Source organism: Cavia porcellus, unplaced genomic scaffold, assembly GCF_034190915.1.
Source record: "Cavia porcellus strain 051 isolate PalLab524CR breed Dunkin Hartley unplaced genomic scaffold, mCavPor4.1 scaffold_17, whole genome shotgun sequence".
Taxonomy (NCBI): Eukaryota; Metazoa; Chordata; class Mammalia; order Rodentia; family Caviidae; genus Cavia; species Cavia porcellus.
This window is the reverse complement of record NW_026947500.1, coordinates 33,122,370-33,145,358: the sequence shown is the minus strand read 5'-3', so window position 1 is coordinate 33,145,358 and position 22,989 is coordinate 33,122,370. Positions and strand designations below refer to the sequence as shown.

The 22,989-nt window shown below is 37.7% G+C and overlaps 1 protein-coding gene across 2 annotated transcripts; it reads left to right on the top strand.

The window, feature by feature from the left end:
- The first annotated feature begins 102 nt into the window (after positions 1-102).
- Positions 103-21,689, top strand: Apip (APAF1 interacting protein). Of its 2 annotated transcripts, XM_063227766.1 has the most exons (8): positions 174-308; positions 3,981-4,040; positions 11,204-11,304; positions 15,186-15,234; positions 16,455-16,572; positions 17,088-17,223; positions 20,690-20,857; positions 21,375-21,689. In XM_063227766.1, the coding sequence occupies exons 1-8, from the start codon at positions 252-254 to the stop codon at positions 21,472-21,474; spliced, it is 789 nt and encodes a 262-aa protein (XP_063083836.1). In that variant the 5' UTR covers positions 174-251; the 3' UTR covers positions 21,475-21,689. The 2 variants fall into 2 exon arrangements, with proteins under 2 accessions (XP_003463907.2, XP_063083836.1); XM_003463859.5 differs by lacking the exon at positions 3,981-4,040 and having other exon boundaries at positions 103-308.
- The last annotated feature ends 1,300 nt before the right edge of the window (positions 21,690-22,989 follow it).

Genomic DNA, 22,989 nt, shown 5'->3' with positions numbered 1-22,989 from the left:
CGACGTCCTCACAGCCTATAGGTATGCGATGAGCTATCCTAGCATCGCCTACAACCTTCTTGGGACACGCCCCTAGTTTGGGGGCCGCAGCACCACAGACCCGCCCAATCAGCGATGCCATCCCGGCCCCGCCCCCTGTTCGATAGGCCCCGCCCCTGGGCTGCCCTTAGCACCGCCTGATTGCACGTGAGGTCTTCTAGTGTGCCAGGCACTGAGCTGTGCGGAGGGTGCGGGTCACTGTCGTTTGGACCATGTCTGGCTGCCACGCTCCGGAGGGGCACTGTTGCTCTCGGCGACGAGAAGTGCAGGTAGGAGTGGGCTTCTGGATCGCCGGGTATTCCAGGGTCGCTGGCCGGCTGTGGGGCGGGGTCGTGGGCTGTGGGGCGGGGCTTCGCTGGTCCTCACGGGGTCGCGAGTGACTGAGTGACACTGGGGTCCAGATAAGAGGTCGCTACTGGGACCTGAGCGCCGCGCTGGGAAAGTAACGGAGTGAAGAGAGAAGTTTATGGGAAGACGGGCGGAAGGAGGAATCCTCGGGTTTCCGGTGGAACTGGAGTGAACGCTGACTGCCTCAAGTTTATTTTTGCGCCCTGGCGACCTCTTTAACGTTGCTGCGCCTCTAAGCCACCGTCGTGCTTTAGAGTTGCACCTTACCTGTCCCAGCTTAGGTCATGAGATAAATTTTTTTCTTAAAGCGGGTGCAGGAGCATCATTGCGAGTTGCAGGCCATACTAAACTACAAAGTGAAACTAGACAAATTAGATAAATAATTTCGGTATGATATGATAAGCCCTGCAGAAGGGGCGGAGAAAGTTCCTTTCTAAAATAAGCATTATGCTTTTCTAAAATAACTCTTATTCTTTTCGTTACTCTGAGGACTGAAGGTCCCGAAGAGTAATAACCTCTGGGAGATGTTATTTCCACACGTTTTAATCTTTATCTTGTTTTCACAATTAGCAAAAAGAATGCCAAAAACAGACTATGGGTTGGGAAAAGATCTTAGATGTATAGGACTGTTACAGGATTTGGGAATGCTCTGACCTCTGCTAGAGGTGTTTTCTAGATTCTTTTTGTCTCACAAAGAATTGAGCAAAATAAGCGCAAAAGATCAGGAGATATAGCTTAGCAGTACAGAGCCTGCCTGGCAAGTGCAAGGTCCCGAGTTTGATTCCTATTACCAAAACAAACAAACAAACAAAAAAAACAAAAAACGCAAAAGATGAAGTTTTACATTTAGTAGAGGTAGGAGAAAAAAAATCCTCTGCAAAGTACTTTGGACCAATTAAAAGTAGAAATACACTGTACTGAGTGAGAGCAGATTACCGAGAATCAACAGTGACTTTTATTTCCTTCTCTGGGGCTGAAATCTGGCGTAAAGTCATGCCCACTTCCCCATCCCGTTTGCCACACTTCTATCTTATGACTGAGTTTTTTTGTTAGGCAGTTATGTTTGAAGGATGAGAAAAGTAAAATCAACCTGTTGGTGTATTCATTGCTAAGGTGAAGGTAATTTCAAACTGTGACTCACGTAGGGCTTTATGGAGACTCTAGCCCTTTATAATGATCCAGGTTTTTAGTGGAAGACCAAAGAGAAGATACTAAGGCAACCCTTTGCCCTGTCTTTAGAGGTGACATCACACAACTCCAGCCTTGTTTGTTGTATGGGATTATGGACCCAACGTCCATTTCTGCTGTTCTGATTGGAAACTAGAAATGTTTTGTAAAAATTTCTTGACTTTAAAATTTTAAGCATTGCACAGACAAAATAAACCACTTCTTGATGGTCTGAGTCAGTCTTCAACATCCCAGTTTGTACTGATAGAAGATTTTTCTTAATATGAGGGATGTGTTCTTAATTCACCCAGTGTTCATTAAATAAAGCACTGTGGTGGGTATAACTTACCAAGAGTATATTCCTTATCCTTCAGAGAACTGTACTTAGCTGGGGAGAAAAACCAGTTAGAGTCTATTTCTAATTTTAACTTACCTGTCACAATACCCTGTGTGTAGTGACCACAAATAAATACGATTTTTGATATTTGGTGTTACTGTCGTATAAGATCATTCAAATCTTATTCCATTTTCTTGACCTTAATAGGTCCGTCAATCTTTTCCCCTCCCCCTAGCAATTATTCCCATAAACATAGCCACCCTGCCCAACTAATGTTCTTTCACCATGCTGCTTTTTTGTGCTCCTGTAGTTCTCTGTCAGAGTTCACTAAAGGAACAGGTTTAATATAAAATAGATACTGTCCAAAGGTGATGGCAAAGACTGGAGCTCCTCTGAAAAAGCAGAAGCAAGACTTCCTTCTTTCCCTTTTGATTCCATTCAGGCTATAAGCCTGTTTGTTGGTACGACCCACACCCAGGGTGGGTCTCCTGTCTTCAGAAAATCACTTATCCAAATATCCCCAGAACTGTGCTACACCAATCTGCTAGGTATTTCTTATTGAAGTTGATACCACAATTAACTATCACAGTTTCCTCTGTGTATCCTCTATCAGAAGACTTTCTGCACTGTGTGACAGGTAAGTGCGTGCCTTTGCCTTGAATGCGTCTCACCAAGGCTCCTGAGAACCCAAATGAAGAAGAGATTACTCAGCTACATGAGTTGGTGTCTCTGCAAATATTAGAGTGTCCTATCACAGCTAGCCCCAGCACCACATGGCTGTGCCCTGGGGAGCTTCCTTCACATTTGCCTAGGGAGTTATTCCAAACCTTAACTTTCTTTCTCCTCTACCCAAAGGCTATTTCCCAGATGATCTTCTCTCCAAAATTGCAAAGCAAATGAAAGCTAATGTGAACTTTTCAACTTTATTTTTCTTCCCCAACACAGTATAATATAAGGATTAACAACAAAAGATCCAGAATAGTACTTGCCTAGGCTTAAATCCTGGACCTGCCACTTGCTATCTGAGTAGTCTTGGACAAGCTACTTAATCTTTCTTGGCATAATAAGGTTGTTATAAAGATAAAGTAAAGTAGGCCATGTAAAGCCTTGACAGTTGTACCTGGCACAAATAAACAATAGATGTTAGCAATTCTTGTTATCAGTGATACTTTTATATCTTGTCTTGGTTACTTTTCTCTGATTTCTGAGACAAAAATACCTGACACCCAAAATGAAGGAAAGAAAAGTTTATTTAGCTCAGTGTTTGTGGGGTTTCAGTTCACACTCAGCTGGTCCTGAGGCAGGGTGGCGTGGCACAGGGGAAATACTTTAAGGCAGCAGCCAGAAATGTTTTTGGATCATTGAACACAGCTGTTTGCAGTCTCTCTGTTTGAATGTCCACTTTGTATTCTTTGATACTGTGATTTGAGCAACTATTTCCAAGATGATAATATGTAATCTATTAACAGGTGATTTCTTACTGTTACGTGTTTTTTTTTTTTTTTTTTTGTAGTTTTGTATTATGTGTAACCTTACACCGCTTTGTTTTGTTTTGTGTTTTTTTCTTTTTCCTCTTAAATAAAATTAAAAAAAAAAAAAAGCAGCAGGAAAAGGGGTTGCCGGGGCAGGGTGGGGAGCAAGTCTTCTCCTCCTTTTTATTGTATGCAGCCACCCTCCTCATCTCCCAGGGCAGGTGTAACAGGCGCCAAATCTCTGCCCTCTTCTTGTACAGGACAAGGGTATTTACAAAGTAAGAATCCTGGCTCCCTGCTGAGTCTCTAGTTAAACTTCTAAAGTTCTCAAATTGACACAATGCATCTACCAAAGCAATCTTACTCTTTTACCCTTTCTCCTGTTTAAAGTATTTACTTCTGTTTTCTAGTTCCGTCTTCTCTGTGTCCACACAGACTGACTGACCTGCTGATTAGTTCTCTGCTTTCATACTGTCCCCGCAATCTCACCCACTAGCTTGTGCTGTGGATGTTGAATGTCCCCTGTGTTTTAAAGACTTGGTCCCAAGTGCGGCACTCTTGGGAAGTCACAGTACCTTTAGGAAGTGAGAGCTAATGAGAGTCTTTGTGTCATGCAGAATGTGTCCCCAGAGAGACCATGGCTCTGTCCTCTTTCTGTTCTGCTTCCTGGCAATGAGGTAAGCAGTTTACTACACCACACACTCCCTGCTGTTGCCCTCTAGCGCCCCTCACCAAACGCCTAAAAGCAGTAAGTCCACCTGGTAATGGACACATGAGCCAAAATAAACATTTTATTAATCTCAGATGGACCTCGATATGCAGACCAAGAGCTGACTACCACTCCATGTAATAGAAAATTCTCTCACGAACCACTTTCGCCTTCTGTTTTCTTGTCTTGCTCTTCTCCATAGCAACACTATTGAAAGGGTCCTGAGCATTCTGCGCTTCCACGTTTCATTCACTTTTAAATGGAAGTTAGTGATGTCTACTCTGATAGGGCTCTCAAACCCAATCCACTGAAACAGTAGTTGCTTCAGGTTGTAGTTGACTTACTTTACAAATGTAATGGGTTTTTGCCCACCTTCCTCGTACCTTTACTGAGCAGCTGAGCATTGCTGAGGCTGTTTGCAACAATGCTGTGTTGCCTCCCTTCATACTCACAAGATCAACCCCAAAGCAGCACTGGACACCAACACGCCTCTTCCCTTATAGTTGGAGCTCTAAAGTCCCACTTCCTAAACGACTACTTTACACTTTCATTCTCCTGTCATGCCTGTAGCAGCAGGTCCCCCCACCTGACTTTGTTTATACTTAAGGAAATAGAAGTGGTTAGATAAGAACATCTCACCTTTCTAGCACAAAACCAGTCTGCTTAAAAATGAACCCAACTTCTCATTTCACAAATGGAAGCAACTCAGTTCCTGCCCTAGAACTCAGCATCTGTAGAATGTTCTCTGGAAGTTATTTCTCTCCCTTTCATGTCTGTCTTACCATTAATCAGTTCCTTACTCATCACACAGCTCTCAGACCCAGGAGTTTTGGTCTGTGTAAAGTCACTGCCCACCACTCTCCGCAGCTCATCACTCTACTCTGGCCAACTCGTCTTCTAGCCGTCGAGCACTGTCTCACTCCCAGGCTTTCCCACCTGCTCTTTGCTCTGCCTTGAACACTTAGCTCCCCTGAAGACACAAGTGTAAATGTATGTGCTTTCATCACATGCTGGTCTTTTTCATGTCCTTTATGTCTTAAATGCCACCTGCTCAGAGGACCCTTTTTGGCTACGTTAATCAAAGTTGAATCGCTGCTATTTTTCTGTAAGCTCTTTATTTTCTTCTATTTATTGCAATTTGTTTTTCTAGTCTGTTTACTTTTCTGCTCCCCTCCAGTATTAATTATTTTAGGGCAAGCCTTTGTCTTGTAGATAACTGAATTCCCAGGCCTTAGAAAAGTGCTGTGCACATAGTGAGCGTGTAGTAAATATTTTAAGACTGACATCTTGATCAATGCTTTTGTTTTATACTCACTACTTGACCAGTCAAAAGCTTGAGTCTCTGAAGCCTTCCCTCTTTACTTCAGTTTTCACATCCAACATCTTTGCTTTTGAACCTTTTATGTTTCTTCTAAACCCATTTCCACCATCACTGTCTTCACATTCATTGTGAAGCTATTTCAGCAGCTTCCTTCCTGGTCTGATCTTTTGCTTTCTTGGTCACCACCTTCTTCTTCTCCCCACTGCCATCATGGAATGTTTCAGCAACAAAATCTGATTGTAACATCTTAGCTTTAAACCCTGTGGAGGTTTTCAATCATTTACAAAATAAAACCCAAATCCGTGCACATACCATAAAAGGTCTTTTTATGTGTTTCTTTCCTCCCACCTCTACCCCAAAGAGCCTAATGTATAACCAGTTCCAGCTACTGCGAGTTCTTTCTGACCAAAATATACCCTCCCTTCCTATTCCTTGAGACCATATGTCGGCCATTCCTTCCTCTAAGAAGCTTTTCTCAGCGTTCCCCTCCCACCAGCAGCTTCTGATCCCATAATGCTCTAGCTGTCTTATATTAAGCATGTATTGCTTTGTCATTTTGCAACTGGGTACTTGACAAGATGGAGCTCTTCAAAGGTAAGTATCTTACTCATACTTGTTTCTTAAGCGCTTATTACAGTATTTAGTGCTCAGTGGGTGTATGTTGAATGAATAAAAGAAGTTACAGGGCTGGGGATTTAGCTCAGTGGCATAAGCACCTACCTTGCAAGCAGGCAGTCGTGAGTTTGATCCCTGGTACCGATAAAAACGAAAAAGACCAAAAAAAAAAAAAAAAAAAAAAAAAAGAAAGAAAAAAAGAAGTTACTGATAAATACCAGAAGAAAAGTGCAGAGAGCAAATGCTGTGACATGACTGGAAGATCTGATTACTTTCAGTGGTATAAAGTTTGACAGATTTGATGGACTTACAGTACGTGATCCAGCACAGATGTTTAAGAAGATGTAATTCTTGGCTGACAAGAAATCATGTCTTAGTAATCTATTGGTATGCAACAAATGACCCTGAAACCTAGCAGCTGAAAACACAAACTGATTGTTCCCCACAGTTTCTGAGGATTAGGTGTCCAGGAGCAGTTGAGCTCAAGTTCTGACTCAGAGTCTCTTCATGAGGAGGCCGTTAGGTCGGGGGTGGGGCTCCGGTCCCTTAAGGCTTGACTGCAGCTGCAGCATCTGCTTCTAAGCTCACTCTAGTGTGGCGGGCCTCACGTCCCCCACTGGGCAGTAGCCTTAGAGCTCAGGTCCTTACCACGTGGCCTTCCGCATATGCTGCCTGGTTATCCCCCAGCCACAGCAGCTGTCTCCCCTCAGGTCCGTGATCCCTAGAGGGAGATCAACCAAGACAGAAGCTACAGTTTATTCTACCCTAATCTTAGAAGTGACATGCTATTACTTCTTTTTTGCTACCCCCCTTTTAAAAAAAATTGTAGTCATAGATAGAAAAAGGAGACAGAAGAAAGAAAAGAAACTACCACAAAATTTTAAAGTACATGAGTCAGGAGGTAACAGTGGTACATACACTGCACATTGTCATCCCAGGTCATTCCACACTGTCACTGCTGCTGCAGCGTGTTGGTTGGTAACCCAGATGAACCTGGGTCCAGCGGGAAGGGCCCATACCCCGGTGTGGCTGCAGGAGGCGGAGATCATCAAGAGCCATCTCCTGGTGGACTGCTTCAAGTAGATGGACTGGAACTGAGAGATTTATATTGAAGAAAATACTTGAAATTTTCAAGTGTGGCAACAAAGGACTGAACAGACCGGGGACACCAGACAGTTTGGGGAATGGAGTCGAACAATTGAAGTAGTGTGTTAAGCACTCAGAGTGGAAGGAAAGGGAAGCTGGGATAGTTGAAATTACAGGCAAGGAAAACAAATAGGAAAAGAGTCCCTTGTCCTGCCAATATCGCTCCCTGAGAATTTTTACAGGACTATTGCAAAGTAAGAAAAATAAGGACACTAAAAACATGAATTTTATAAAATTTTATTGCATTCAACTTAAGCTACTTTTTAGTTTGAAATCTCCCTTCTCTTTTTATATTAAAAAATGCTTCTTTTCTAAAATGTAAGAGTTAACTACAATTTATGTCATTATTTTGGAGCCTGATGTCATTCCCTAAAATAAAAAGAAAAAGAAAACTGATTTGAAATTGAGAAATCTGAGAATCATCCATCCAGATTTTAATGTAAGGGAGACTGGTGCCACTGATCTGCCGGTGGACACAGAAGGAGAACAATCTTTTTAGTGTGGGAAAAGTGGCAGGGAGACAGGGCTTTTGAGTGAAGGCGATGTTACTAAGAAAACCAGCAGAAAGATGCAAATAGGTGTGCAAATGGACGTGCAGAAAGGAACAAAGACAAAACAGAAACGAAATCCTGATAGCTCTACTGTACCCACATCAGTCCCTTCCTAGGGCAGTGTCAGGAAACTGTAAAATGAACAGAAAAGATTACTGGGTGCTGCAGGTTTATCTTTAAGCTTCTATGACTATGTGAATTACAGGCTACTGACAGTAATGCAGACAATTATTATTTATAGCAACACAACTTATGTTCAGTGGTGATTTTTTATTGTTACCCTGTGGATATTGTCCAATTTTGCTTTTATTTGTAATGTCAGAATTCCTGATTACTTACATATGAGTGTGTTGAATTCTCCTTTCAACCAGTTCTAGCATTTTATTGATTTCCTCATTAATTGGAAAGTTCAATAATATTTTTAACACTTTTTGGTGCCAAAAATTGAATAAAATGCATTGTGCATTCCAAGCACTGAGCTATACCCCCAGCTTGACATCTGTTTATTTTATATTAGTATGAGCATCTTCCAAGAAAACTTATATTTCAGTAATACAGATATAGGATTTAAGTTAAAAAACAAAAAGGTAAGTTGACTATAAGTAGATATCTCCGTGCTGACTGATTTCCTTAAAATAACTGGATTGAAAAATTGAAAAAAAATGAAACAGTGAATCAAAAACATTGTAGGTTTTAAGATTTTTAATATACATTAAGTACCGTTAAATATATTTCTGATATGGGCAGAAAAATGATGGACTCCAAAAATTTAAAAAGAAGCACTTTATTAGCTAAGTTCAGCGGTGACACTGTCCCAGAAAAGCAGCCAGGGAAGTGTGCGCCAGAGCCAGAGACTGCAGGGAGTTGTAGCAAGCCGCAACGGGAGGTGGTCAAGGTCTTAGGATCAGTTTGTCCCCATAAAAGGAACCAGGGAGGCAGAACAAGCAGTTACAGGAATGGGAGGCAGGGAGAGGGTTACTTGGTGGGTTTGTTACAAAGTTGCAACTTAACTGGCAATTACACAAGTTTTATGGGAAGAGAACAAGTTATAATAAGTACAGCACATTCTGGGTTTTTTAGCTTGTAACAGTTTCTCACTCTAGAACATCTGTTGTAAATCAATCTGTATATGCATATTTATATTTCATTGTCTAATTGAAAACCAGATCTAACAACAAAAATAATACTATGGGCGCTCAAGCGAGAATACTGAGTAAATCTTTCCTTTCTGTCACTGCTTGTTAAAAATACATTACTCCCCCCCACCAAATACATATGTGTCCTGGATTTACTTTCTGATTCCGAACTGTTTGAATGATTTGTGTTCCCACCAAACATACCTCTTTGGGCCCCTGCTAACTGATGACTTTCCTTTAATTGTAATTTTGGGGGTTGGAATGACTGAGTGCAGATGTATTAATAGCAGTTGCCTGATCATTATTATTCCTGTAGCATAGAGCTGGCTAATTGCTGTAATACCTCACTCCTGGAAAAGATAAAAGGGAAGGGGAGACCCGTAATAACAGACCATTTTCTATAATGTTTGCAATTTGCTATGCAAATTTGGTTTTAAGGATTGGAAAACTGCAGGAGTTGTCCTATTTTCTGCACTTTAAATATGTAATTAAAACATCATTTGTGTCCCTAAAAAAAGGAAATAGCAAATTATATGAGGCATACATGATTTCAGCTAGATTTCTTAAAGACAGATATAAGAAATACCTGTTTTACTATTAATCTTAGGGTAATAATAAAATCAATTTTAATTATAGAATTTTTAATCCTTTAAAATGGAAAATAAACTAGCATTGACTGTATCAAAGATTGTGCTGCATGCTTTATATCCATTTATCTCAGTAAAATGAGATTATAACATTGTTATTTTATGGATGAGTAAACTGAGACCCACATTTGGCTAAACTGGTGACTCCTAAGCCTGTGTTGAATCAGAACTTTTAAAAACTTCCAGGCTGTAGCCAGGCATGGTGAAGCGTGCCTATTGCCCCAGCACTTGAGGCTGAGGCAGGAAAATCTCCACAAGTTAAAAATCAACCTGAGCAAGCTCAGGGCCAGTTTGAACTATGTAGTGAGTCCCTATCTCAAAAAACAAAACAAAACCAACATCTTTCAGATGTCGTGTTTCTAACTTTATATTTTGAAGGGTACTCCCAGTTACCCTCTTAATACTTACCTAACACGAAGGATATATTTAGAGGCACTATAATTTCAGGTATCCAGTTAAGTAGCTGAGAATTCAGTCCATTAAATAAATAATGATCCTTTTTTGGATTCAAAAGTGTTTTTCCTTTTTACTCCAGTCTTTCTGAGGTTTCCACCTTGTTTGGGGCTTTCTTATTAGATGTCCCCTGTTGAGTGAGCCTTAGATTTTAACATAAATTTCTATCAGAATCAAAGGTCAAGTTCACTTGAGTTTCATGAATATGCAAATTCTGACTTTGTAGCTCTCTCCTACTTTGGTAATCTCGCTCTCTTTTTCTTTCTTGACCTTATGAAATCTTACTTTTTTTTTTTTTTTTTTTTTTTGCTTTTTTCCTTTTTATCGGTACCGGGGATCGAACTCACGACTGCCTGCTTGCAAGGCAGGTACTTATGTCGCTGAGCTAAATCCCCAGCCCCTTTCTTGCAAGTGGAGCTGTTAATTTTGAAATACTTGTAGACATAATTATTCAAAACTTTAACTTGTTTTCAAGTTAAAGATTGTGTATCACACTGCAAAAAGTGGAATTTGCTGGTTTGTTACTGAATTGTTTTTGTTTTCATTAAACTATATAAGGGAGGGGGCATTGGTGTGTTTTTTCTCTAAAGAGTACTTGGAGGACTTATGTATAAAGTTGAGATTTATTTCACTCTTTGTACATATATATTATTCCTGTAAACACAACTCATCATAGAAATGATTCCAACAAGTATTGTGATTTTTGAATGTTTTTCTATGTTTGTTTGCTTGTTTTTATTTTCCATAGTGAGTATATATAGTTTTTGTAATTAAACAATAAGTTTACTTTGGAAAATAGACAGGACCTTTAAAAAATAAAATAAAATTGAACCAAAAGAATGTATTGAACATATAATAGGCATTGTATTTCTTGTATATGATTTCTTAACTAACCAAGATGTTTTACCCAAAAGCATTTTCTGAATGGATCAAAACATATTCCTTTTGGTATAAATACTATTTTCTTTCAGTCATTTCAGTAGACCTTTGATATAATCACTTCTCCATCCTGGTTTTGGAGGCTGTTCCATACCATTGGTCTGTATGGCCCTACCTTGAATAATCCCAGGTTACCAATCAGTGTTCTAAATCCATTTTTTAAACAGTGCAAACAAAATATATTTGTAATAGCATTTCTTTTCCCTGTATGTGTTCTATGGTAGGTTTCTTAAACTTCCTTAAATTGGCCACTTGTTAGAAATGCTAGCTAGAGTAGTGACTTGTTAAAACAATGTCTGTCTTTAACATCTTTTCTTCATTAGGATAAGGAACACCCAAGATACCTGATTCCTGAACTTTGCCAACAGTTTTACCATTTGGGCTGGGTCACTGGGACTGGAGGAGGGATTAGCTTGAAGCACGGGTAAGTTTCTGGCGGATCTCATCCCCAGGGATTCTCCCTATGTGGACCACAGCTGTGGGTGTCAAAAGAACAACTGATGATCAATTTGGTGTGATACTGATGGCATTTATTTTCTAACTGTTCAAACGGATATGTGTGTAATGGTTCCTGAATGGAACCGATGTGGACAAGATGCAATTATCATAGCTACCTAAGGATTTAAGAACCACAAATTTTATTCAAAATAATTTAGTCCTTAGTCCTCAGAGTATCAAAGTTAGACAACATGCTACCATGTTCATGTCTGAAATTATAAAGAATCCTTTCTAGAAAGACAGGATTTTGTTTTAAGAGGTTCCGGTAATAGTTTAAAGTCACTTAAATATGGATTACTAGCCATTAAAATACTAAATACTAAAAATTGTGTTTGATTGATTCATCAGAAAATCAACTGGATAGATTTATTATTAAGCAGATATATCTTTATTAAAAGACGTAGTATCTGCTAGCCTTTTACTCCTCAGAGACCCAAACAAGAGAAATTGAAATTAAATGGAGACAGAAAGAATTAGTATTTTATTGTTTACTATTTTATTCAATGTCTTTCTTCCAAAAAGGTAAAGAATAAATACCTTTCTAACAATGAAAATAAAGATTGTGGAGGCTTATTCTCTCACAAGTTGCTGAAATAAGATTATTGTTTTTCCTCCAGAAATATTTTAGGAATAATATTGTCTGGAGGCTGAATGTTAAACTGAGTGATGCTGATTTATTTTTTTGTCCTAATTTACTTTCTGTAACAAAATTGGATTTTTAAAGTATTTGTGTTACCAAATACACATGTGTGCAGTAATGCCCCCCCAAGTAGGCTCCACTGCATAACAAAGTAAAATAAATGGAAATATAAGTTTCACAATGGAAAGTAAATAAAATGGAAAGTCAAAATCAGAACAATTTAGACAAAAGGAATTTTATGGTATACCACAAGATGATATGATTATAATTTCATCTGCTTCAAATTACCAAGTAATTCATGAAATGTTAACTGAGCAGTGGGAAATAACAAGAGGCTCTCAGGCCCTCAGCAGGGATAGCTCTGGATGAAGATGCTCTCAGGGTCCAGTAAGATCGTGCCCTGCGTCGGAGCTGTACGCCCCTCTGTGCCTTCCCTTACCGTCACCCACAGTTGCTGTTGTGTCAATTCAGCATTATGGAAGCACTTAGCTTATTTTGCCAGAACTTCCAGATTGGCCTGTTCACAGCTAACCCTATGCCGACAACAATTTATTCTTGCATTTATCCACTCAGAAATTGAGTCCCAGTAATTTGATTTTCTTGCTGTTTGATAATAAATCATATTTAATGTTGCCTCTAGTTAACTATGGCTTATTTGCATATGCAGAAAATAGTTCTTACATATACAAAGTAGAGTGCTGCACTAAGCTGAGCTAAAATGAACATTTCTGTCTGTTTTCAAAAAACAGCAAAATTAAAAGGAGGAATATGAATTTGAGGGGTTTTAGCAGAAAATTATGAAGGACTGTTCATTCTAGTAGACTTACACTCGTCTGTGCGTTACAATTGTGTGTGATCACCAAAACCACTTATTGGCACATCTTTTAAAATAAATGGCATTTATAGCACTGCAATCAATTTATAGAACAATTGCATCACGTGTAAATGTTTCTTTCCTTAGATTCTTAGTAGGTGAGGAGCGCCTCCTAGAGGTCACAGATGGAAAGAGCTGCAGTTTTATGATACCTGAATGTTACTCAATTTGAGCTGTACACAAATGAGTATTTTCTAGAAAAGTATTGAGTTTTTCCTCTAACACTTGAAACACTTCATGAACCCACATCACTAGTTTTATCATCAGTATAATTCTCATGTTGCTAATGATATATTTTGACTCGAGGCAAATGAATTTGGAATGAAGTACAAACTCTATAGGTTATGTTTACTGACATTAAGCTCTTTGAATACACAGAATGGTTGACTGATTTCAAGATTTGCCTCAAATGATTTCAGGCAAACCTTGAAATCGTTCCAGTTTTTACTACTGGTAAGTGGTACCAAAAGATGTACATTAAAAGACAGCTTATGAAATCATAAGACATAAATCAGAAGGAGGAAATGGAGGATCAAGAAAATAATAAAAAAGTAATTCAAGGATAGACAGCATCCATTGGGCCTAGTTTATGTTCCTACTATTTAAATTTAGCATATTTTATTTTCACATTGTAATATTAATATATTTCAGACACACTAATCCTGTTGTATGTTATTAGTAAGAATTACACTTAATAAACTCATATTAAGATCACGTTGAGATCACTGAGGTGCATAGTAAGATTTAAATGATATTTTAAAGTCACCAAACAGTAAATGAAAAGAGAAGCAACTTGACATAAATGTATTATGAACTACTGGGTTTTATTCGCCTGCCTACAACACAGTGAAACAGCAAGAAATATAGAAATAAATTATAAAACTTAATACCTTGAAATTCAAAGTGCCCTTTTTTTGTGGCTTACAGTACCAAATAAACATTTTAGTTTTTGGCATGTTTCCTTCTTAAAAGCTCTGTCATCTTTATATTTTATCCAGGTATTTCTTTCTTTGTAGAGGTTAACACATTTTTTGTCTAAAATTGCCCAAAGCTGATCAAAGTTTAAAGTGAGTCCCATTTTACAAAGGCGGTAACAAAGTAAAATTGTCAAATCTTATGGATAAAGATGAAATACCTTGATTTTCCTACTTTGTAGGTGGGTTTTATTTGCAGGTAGTCATTTTGTACTTTATTAGAGTCCATTCCCAAGACTACATAAATTGCTCCCTATACAAGAAAATCTGTGTTCCACGTACCTATGGAGGGCATGGACGGTACCATCCATGATTCTAGAGTTCTTCCATGTTATGCAAGGACAAAGATGTAAACCACTGGTGTTAGCAATGAGCCCCTTTTACAGTGTATTCCATCCTCGCTGGTTCCACGGCAGTGCCTCTCTCTCACTGTGCACATTAAGACCCTAAAACACTAGCGACTTCGTAAAAGCTAATGTGTGCACCCCCCAACCTGAATTTATATGGCATTTCACTAATACTCTATCAGCAACCAAAACTGATAAGGGAGCCAAAGGACCTAGTTGATGGTGGAGAGGTTCATTTAAAAATGAATCTGGAATGTGCCTGGGGGAAAATAAGGTATAGCATCTCCCTTAACACAAAATCCCGTAACAAATGGATCTATCTCCAATATGGCCATCCTTTTGATATTTTTAACTTTTTGAAATTTTTAAAGCTTATTGCTAGATGCTTTCCAAGAAACTTGAGCTTGTCAAATAGGCAACATATTGTTATCTGAAAAGCCACCCAGTATTAATGCTGTAGTGTAAGAAGCTGTCCAGCAGAGGTCTCTGAGCTTCATAGTTTGCAACAGGCATTTCAAGCAATCAAATCAAACCTGATGCTTTGCTTGACAGAAATCATCTGCCATGGAGCATATTGAATTTTGGAGGGACTGTATTTCATATGTAATTGAATCAGCTCTGCTAATTCAAGCTTTAAGGTGCTTAAAACTTCAATATTCTGGTTTTTCTTTCCTCTAACTAGATTGTCAAAATCTGGTTACCGCCGATTTTGCACCATAAAAAGAAATAAGAATATATGAAAATGTGGAAGACAAAAGCAACCACCTACATTTTGATGTGCCATCAGCATTACCAAGGCATTAAAGTAGTTTGGTATTCTTTCTGTGCAGCCTAAATCCTGAGTTAAACCATGCAGCTGTTTCTATAACTTGATTTATAAAGAATGTTAATTATTGGACTACTAAGATGTACTTTGTGCAAAAACAGAAAATTAGTTAAATAAAAACCATTTTTTGTATTTTATGTTACCAGCGATGAAATCTACATTGCTCCTTCAGGAGTCCAAAAGGAACGAATTCAGGTATAGTAAAGGGATCTGTTATAAATCCAAATGTCTTTTTTACTTTTGTGAAAACTTCTAAAAGATTATGTTAGTTTTGAAGGGTGGTTGGATATATTGTGATAATTTAAATAATCAACAGACATTTGTCTGTTAATGTTATGTTAAGGTGGTTTGTATCTTCCATGCAACCTATGTATGCTTTGAAACCTCATTTAGACTGTAGGGGAAAAAAGTGAATAACACAATCCTAATCCCAATAGAAAGTGATCAGTTCATTGAAAACTTTGTGCCTATGTTGTTTGATCAATTTTTCCTGCCTCTATGTTGTAATCTGAACAACTACTTTGAAGATAACAACACACAATGTACTAGCCATTGTTACTCTCCTACAATCTTGTTGTGAGTTTTTGTACCATTATTTTTATTGTTTTTTTCCTTTAAAATAAAGAATGATTATTATTGAGAAATCTCATTCTACATTAGTGCTGGAATAAAACTCAAAATCTAGGTTAAACCCATTTATAGTATTTCTATCTAAGCCAAGAAAGGAGAAAAAGCTGCTTCCTTAATAAAACATTTACATCATAGTTTGTAATAAACTCTGCCAAAGGGAAGTTACAAATTAGAAATACACACATGCATTACTAAGAAAAAAATCGATGGTTTACAAGCTTTCTTAGAACTTTAAAAATAGTACACCTTATTTAGATCAATCTTTTTGTGTACCAGTTACATTTCTCAGGAGCTACAGAATTTACTCTAAAATTGTACTCTTACTTTGGGATCTGAAAAAAAGTTAGAAAACCCATCTGGGAATGTTGGTTTCTTAATAATTGTCTCCTTGAAATACAGTCACAAAATTAGAGTTAAGCTAAATCAGAAATGACACCAACACTATTACATACATATTAGTTTTCTATGTCAATTTTTGCTTCAAATTCTAAAGGAAAATAGTTTTTAAACACTTAAGAATATTTTTGTTTGTAGAAAACTTTTACTGCTCCATACTGCTGAAGTGCAAAACTTTATTTTTCAACACTGATAAACTTTTTTAAGACACTACACGAATGTTTAAAATGTGAGTTAAGTGTGAATGTACGTATATTAACACTATGTGTGCTGTACACATATGCATGTGAATCCTATATAAATTGTATACATATATTCATCTGTATGTGTGTACTCTAACTGATAATTATGTAAGCCTTCCATTTTTCTCTTTTTCCTTCTATAAATAGCCGGAAGACATGTTTGTTTGTGATATAAATGAAAAGGAGATAAGTGGGCCTCCAGAATCTAAGAAGCTAAAAAAAAGCCAGTGTACCCCTCTTTTCATGAATGCTTACACAATGAGAGGTATGTAGAAGTAGTATTTGCCATAAAGCATATTTGCATATTTCCCCTACAGAACAGTAATTGTTATTTTAGTTAGCATACCTACTGTATGTAAAAAACATTAAATACTTTAGCTCGTTTAGTTCTCACATAAGCTCATGAAGTAGACCCAGCATTATTCCATTTACCCTCCTACCCAGCTCCAGCGTATTATTCAGTGCCAGAAAAATGTCCATTGCCATGTATATTACATAAATATAAGTGCATCTATGAACACACAGGTGTTTTACTTTAAAACGTACACTGTACTGTGCAGGTGTGGAGGTTCACACCTGGAATCCCAGCACTCTGGAAGGCTGAGCCTTGAAAATCGAGCCCAGCCTGTACAACCTAGCAACCAATCAAGCAAGAGCCTGTCTCAAAATTTAAAGAAAAGGTTATTGCTTAGTGCACAGGTCCTGGGTTCACTCTCTCATACCACAGAGGGGGAAAACTGTATAATTATCTTCCCTAAGAATTTGTTCTTCTTCCTTTAGGAGCAGGCGCAGTGATTCATACCCACTCTAAAGCTGCTGTCATGGCCACCCTTCTCTTTCCAGGACGAGAGTTTAAAATTACACATCAAGAGATGATAAAAGGAATAAGGAAATGTACATCAGGGGGGTCTTATAGGTATTGTTACCTTTTGTTTGTTTGTTGTTTTTTGGTACTAGGGATCAAACTCACGACCTCACTTTTTTTAAAAAGTGTCGTGAGTGTCTAGAGCACTCTGAACTCCGGGCAAGGTAAACACGCACGCCTTGTCGGGACACGGGGGGTACAGCGCTTGGAAAAGAAAGACAGGAGAGACACCTTTGCTGTCTGCACCGCGTTACACTGCACTGCACTGCACTGTACGCACAATCTTTATTTTAGGATTCATATATAGTAAACCCGATCAATTCACAGAGCCCAGATAATTAAGTAGTGAAAAGGCATTCTTTGTGGCAAGCTACAACGTGACAGACTACAATGTTTATTCTAAAACTATCTAAGTGAAGTAAATAATCACAACCAGTTCTCACAACTTCTCTAGCCCAGGAAGAAATTCATTAGCTCAAGAATGTTGTTAATTTGTCTGCTGTTAGTGTCACAAAGGGTGGCCAGCCACTTCCTCAAGACTTCTGCAAAACAAAGCCAGCTCACAGTATGGATTCCAGAGGGTGAGGGCTCACTGAGAACAGGCATTCCCGTTCTACCTCCTTCTCGCATACCAGGGCGGCTATTGTAAATTGCAGGTTAGAGGGGGTTGGGCCTACAAAGTGACACCTCATCCCCCACAAAAAAGTATTTTTCTTTCTCTTTAGTAAATAGGATATTGATATTAATCTTTTGTGCATATGATTGTGTGCTGTGGCATCTTTATTAAATAATACCCCACTTAGTATTACATTTCTGGATGCAATGTTTCTCCTGCCCTTCATTAACCATGGTAATGTATTAGCAACACAAACAATGAACTATTTGTTTTAGTAAAATGAAAAAAACTTGGCTAGATTTCTAGAGATGGAAAACTTATGATCCTGTATTGAAAAGATCAACTTCTCTTCATCTTTACATTGTCTTTATGAAGCTTAAGCCTAACTAGAGTTTAGACTTTATGTTGATATAGTTATTTCTCAAGTGCTTTAATGGCTAGGAAAGTTTTCAATTGTTTCAATTCAGTTCATTACTAAGTTCTAGAATTTTCCAATGTAGAAAGTGGCATGGTTGGTAAGAACAGAACAGGGACTTTGTAGATAAGTTTAAATATATCTTCCAGCCTACAAAATCGTTGTCATTATTCATGAATCTAGGATACATGGCTGGAAGAAACATGTCCTCACTGCCCAGGTACAAGCTCCATCTTCCCTTTAAGTTCATTGCATTCTTCCTGATACCTCATCTTAATTTCCTAAAAAGCCTGATAGCTCGCCTTATTTGGAGGGAAACGATGCCAGTTGTACTAAAGTGTTCTTACAGCAATGTCTTATCATCACTGTGTGTAATGGAATGCACATGTTTAAACTGGTGTGCTGAGAAGGTCATTTGATTTGATTTCACTTGGTTCTTATTGTGTGTCTAAAGCATTTCTCAACACTGTGAAAACAGCTATTTATAAAAGTTGATAGAAAAGTGTGTATCCTAAAGGAAGTTGGCCCCATATTGTCTTTTCCATTCCTGGGTCTTGCAGAAGAGGCCTTCAGCTACTCTTACCTTAATGGGCTTTTGATTGCTTTGGTGAAAAAAATAAATCAGAAGAATATGGAGAATGAATGGTGAGGTAGGAACAAAACATAATAGCCTTTGGAATTTTGGAGGAAGAATGACATCAGTGAAAAAATGCTGTTTCTTATTCATAGCATATTTTATATATTATTTTGAATGCTTCAGAATTTGAAGAATAAAAACTTTTTGTGTGGTGTTAAGGATCAAAAATGGGGCCTTGTACCTTCTAGGCAAGCAGTTTACCACTGAGCTACATATGTATACCCTAGCCCAAAACTCTTTTTTAAGACACTCTTTGTAGTTTTATTTTAGACTCACTGGAAAATGAGAAATAGGGTCATTATCACAGCTCAGGAAACGATGATGTTTTATCTGAATCTGGGGGAAAGCCAGCCATTTTTTTATTAGTTTTAACTAATTAAAAAAAAATGAGCCAATATAAACTGGAAGAAGAAAGAAAAGATAGAACTTTAACATTCTTTTTTCTTAAAAAAAAAAAAACATGTTTGAGCATATAGCTCAGTGTTAAAAGCATGTTCTTAATACATAGAAGGGCCAGGTTCATTCCTTAGTCTATACACACAGACACACACACACACACACACACACACACACACGCACACACACACACATACACACACACGCACGCACAAAACCAGCTTTAAAATACTTAAGTTTTTACCAGGAATTGCTAACATATATCAATATAATTGTCCTTCCCTTTGAAATCCTCATGTCTGTGTAGAGTGACAAGAACACTGGTAGTCAAGGGACCATCCCAGCATGCTCTAAATTAGCCGGTCAGGATCTATAGCCTGTCTGAGGAATTGGCTTGAATTAGTTTTCAACTCTTATTTTGCTGTGCAATTATTTTGCGCTTAAAAATATTTCTGACTGTTCAAATGTATGCTAAAGGAAAATATAAGTCCGTGGTTCTCCTACCCATGTTTAGGAAAGATTTGGGACTCGTAGTTCATTCTTTCTCTACTCAAGAATATTTTATAATTAGTTCTGTTTCATCTAAAGTGAAGTAAGGGACAACTCCATGCCATCAATGATAATGGTTAGCCAAGTTTTTAATCCCATGACAGCTACTTGGTTGATACTTGCCTCGAAGGAGCAACTGCTGATATTAATGATAACGCTTTAGGTAGAACTTTTTTTTTCAATTAGGTTACCACACAGGTGCGAATGGCAGATGTTGCTTTAACAATGCAAGAGAATTTCCTGTAAAAAAAAAAAAAAAAAAAAAAAACATGTCTGAGTTGTAATCGGTTTTAGGAATAGATTTATTAGTAATTATGTTGTTTAAACATTGTTTTATTCAGATCACATTGCATGCGTTTCCTAAGAACAAAGTACAAATAAAAGAAATTCTAATGCTATAAGCTTGAGAATATCCTGAAAGTATTATCATGGTTTTAGTCGCTATTTTTAAAAGATTTTTCTGTCCCAGTGAACAAACCTCACCTGTATATATTGACGTGCCTGTCCTGGCTACTTGTAGACCTGCAGAGATGAAATGCAATGATATTTTTAATCCTTCCTATGCTTCTGATTCTGAGATTTATAATTTGCCATCTCCTGTTAAAAATATTATGACTGTCTTTGTTTCAAGGAAATACTTGTACGATCTTGATGATTTCTTTGTTAGATTTTGGTAGACCATGCACATTTCTACCACTTAGGATTGCCTGCCAAATTCTCAGGGTATCTTTTGATACAGATATTTATACAAGATACACAGAATAGCATGCAACATCTTGTTCATAGCTTGGAGTTGCATTCCAGATAGAATGGCTAATTACTTGAAAAAAATTACAAACGTACTGTATATATGATGATCTGTAGTTTGATTTAATGGGGGAAAATGACTTGTCTCATCTTACAGATACAATGATATGTTAGTGGTGCCCATTATTGAGAACACTCCCGAGGAGAAAGACCTGAAGGAACGCATGGCTCGTGCAATGAATGAGTACCCTGACTCCTGTGCAGTACTAGTCAGGCGCCACGGAGTATATGTATGGGGAGAAACGTGGGAGAAAGCCAAGACCATGTGAGCATAAATTGGGGATATCAACAGTATGTCTTAATATTTAAAATGAAGTGTGATTTTCTATGGGTTTTGGGGGTCAAATTAGTTTAAACTTAGTTTATCACTATGAGTTATATTTAAATTGTATTACATATTGATTCACTCAATATTATATATTGATCAGCTTTTATCTGGAAAAGTTCTGTGAACTTTGATATAAAGAAATGAAACAGATTCTAAGTAATGTAAGTTTTACTTCAAAAAATGGCACATAGTAAAAAATACAGATTTGCGTAAGTAGTATATTTAAAATTCTTTTATCTCCTGAAAAACATATAATACTATAGCATGGTTCACTCTGATCCCTTTGCCCATTGTAAAATTATTTGGGACAAAATTTTGGCCTAGAACTGAGGTGGAAAAACGTATAGATACTAGGAACAATGCAGAACTAAGTCGACAGAGAGGAGAGATGTGCTTGGTCAGTACTGGGGAGCTCTGTTTCTGTAAACACTTTCCACTTTTTTTTCTTTTACAGGTGTGAGTGTTACGATTATTTATTTGATATTGCTGTATCAATGAAGAAAGTAGGACTTGATCCTACCCAGCTCCCCGTTGGAGAAAACGGAATTGTATAAGACAAATGGAAGTTGAACTACATACAGTGGAAGCCTACATTTAACTACTACTTTACTGATAATTATTTTTTTAAATAAATTGAAATTTGTATGATGCTGTTCATTTGTAACTATATATACAGGTGTTCACACCTAATGTCTTCTGACATTGTATATTTGTTTATATTATTGCAATTCTAAGTGGCAGAATGATGGAATAAAATTTTTACCCAGTGTTTTATGTTTTTGATTTTGTAACAACAACATATTTGCCCTTATATGCAGACTTTGAAAAAATATATTTTCACTTTAATCTTTAAAGCTGCTGGTGATAACAACTCATTGGAAACTTTTCACTTTATTTATGGAATGGGTATTTTCGTATTTTAATCATGGCACATCATATTTGATATCAAAACAATTGTATAGATTTTTCCCTGTTAAGATCTAGTGTTTCCCTCTTCAAACTTAGTACCCATAATCCAAAAAATCCAAAATCCAAAACATGTTAGCACAGTCATGATGCATAGGTAGAAAATTCCACACCTGGCCTCATGTGACAGGGTACAGTCAAACGCTGGTACACTAAAAGTACTACATAAAATTATCTGTAGGATAAGTTACATATGAACCTTAAGTGAATTCTGTATTTAAACTTGGCTCCTATCCCCAAGATATTTCACCATGTCAATGCAGATATTCCAAAATTTTAGAAAATCTGAAGCACTTCTGGTCCTATCCATTTCAGATAAAGAGTCCTCAACCTATGAAACGATGTTCTTCTCTCATGTGGTGATTGCAAAATTCAAGTCAAGTAATATTAAGTCACACTCCTCACTAAACAAGCCCTGACCAAATCAGTGATGTAATTAATTTGAAAGTATTTCTTAATATAACCAAAAGTAAAATCAACTTGGTCATAAAGATTTTAGTATTTGACTAATGTTTTTCTTAAATGGAGGGAGAAAATTATGTCTTCTGCAAAATATTAATTTTATATCCCACTTCTCTATCTTCTTTTGAGCTGATTATCATAGAGTTTGTTCCTTTGAATAATTCTCTAACCTTATCCATCCTGTCTTGCTCATCACATTTTGTGTTGCCCCTTACTCTGTGTCCTTGCTTCCTTATGAGGCACATATTGCATGGTCCAGTATTCACACCACTTTACTCCAATCATCCTATTCCTAGTTATCTGGTAAAAACTTCAGTTTTTGTTCACGTGGCACTTGTACTCAAGCAGCAAGGCTTGGCAGAGGAAACATGGATGACACTGGCTGATCCCACATGGGCACTGCCACACGAATGCCACAATTCCCTAGCAAATTCATCTCCCAACTGATGTCTTTTTTCTCACTCTTCCTTTTCTTTCATCAAATCTGCAACATTCCCCACCAGCTTTTACCTGAGACTTGAGAAGACAGACTCGTGGCAAAGAGAACCAACTGTCCCACCTCACAGCCCCACTCACCTTCCTGCTTGTCACTGCCTTTGCCACTTTCCATGAAGTTCGTTAAGGCCAGATCGTCAACTATG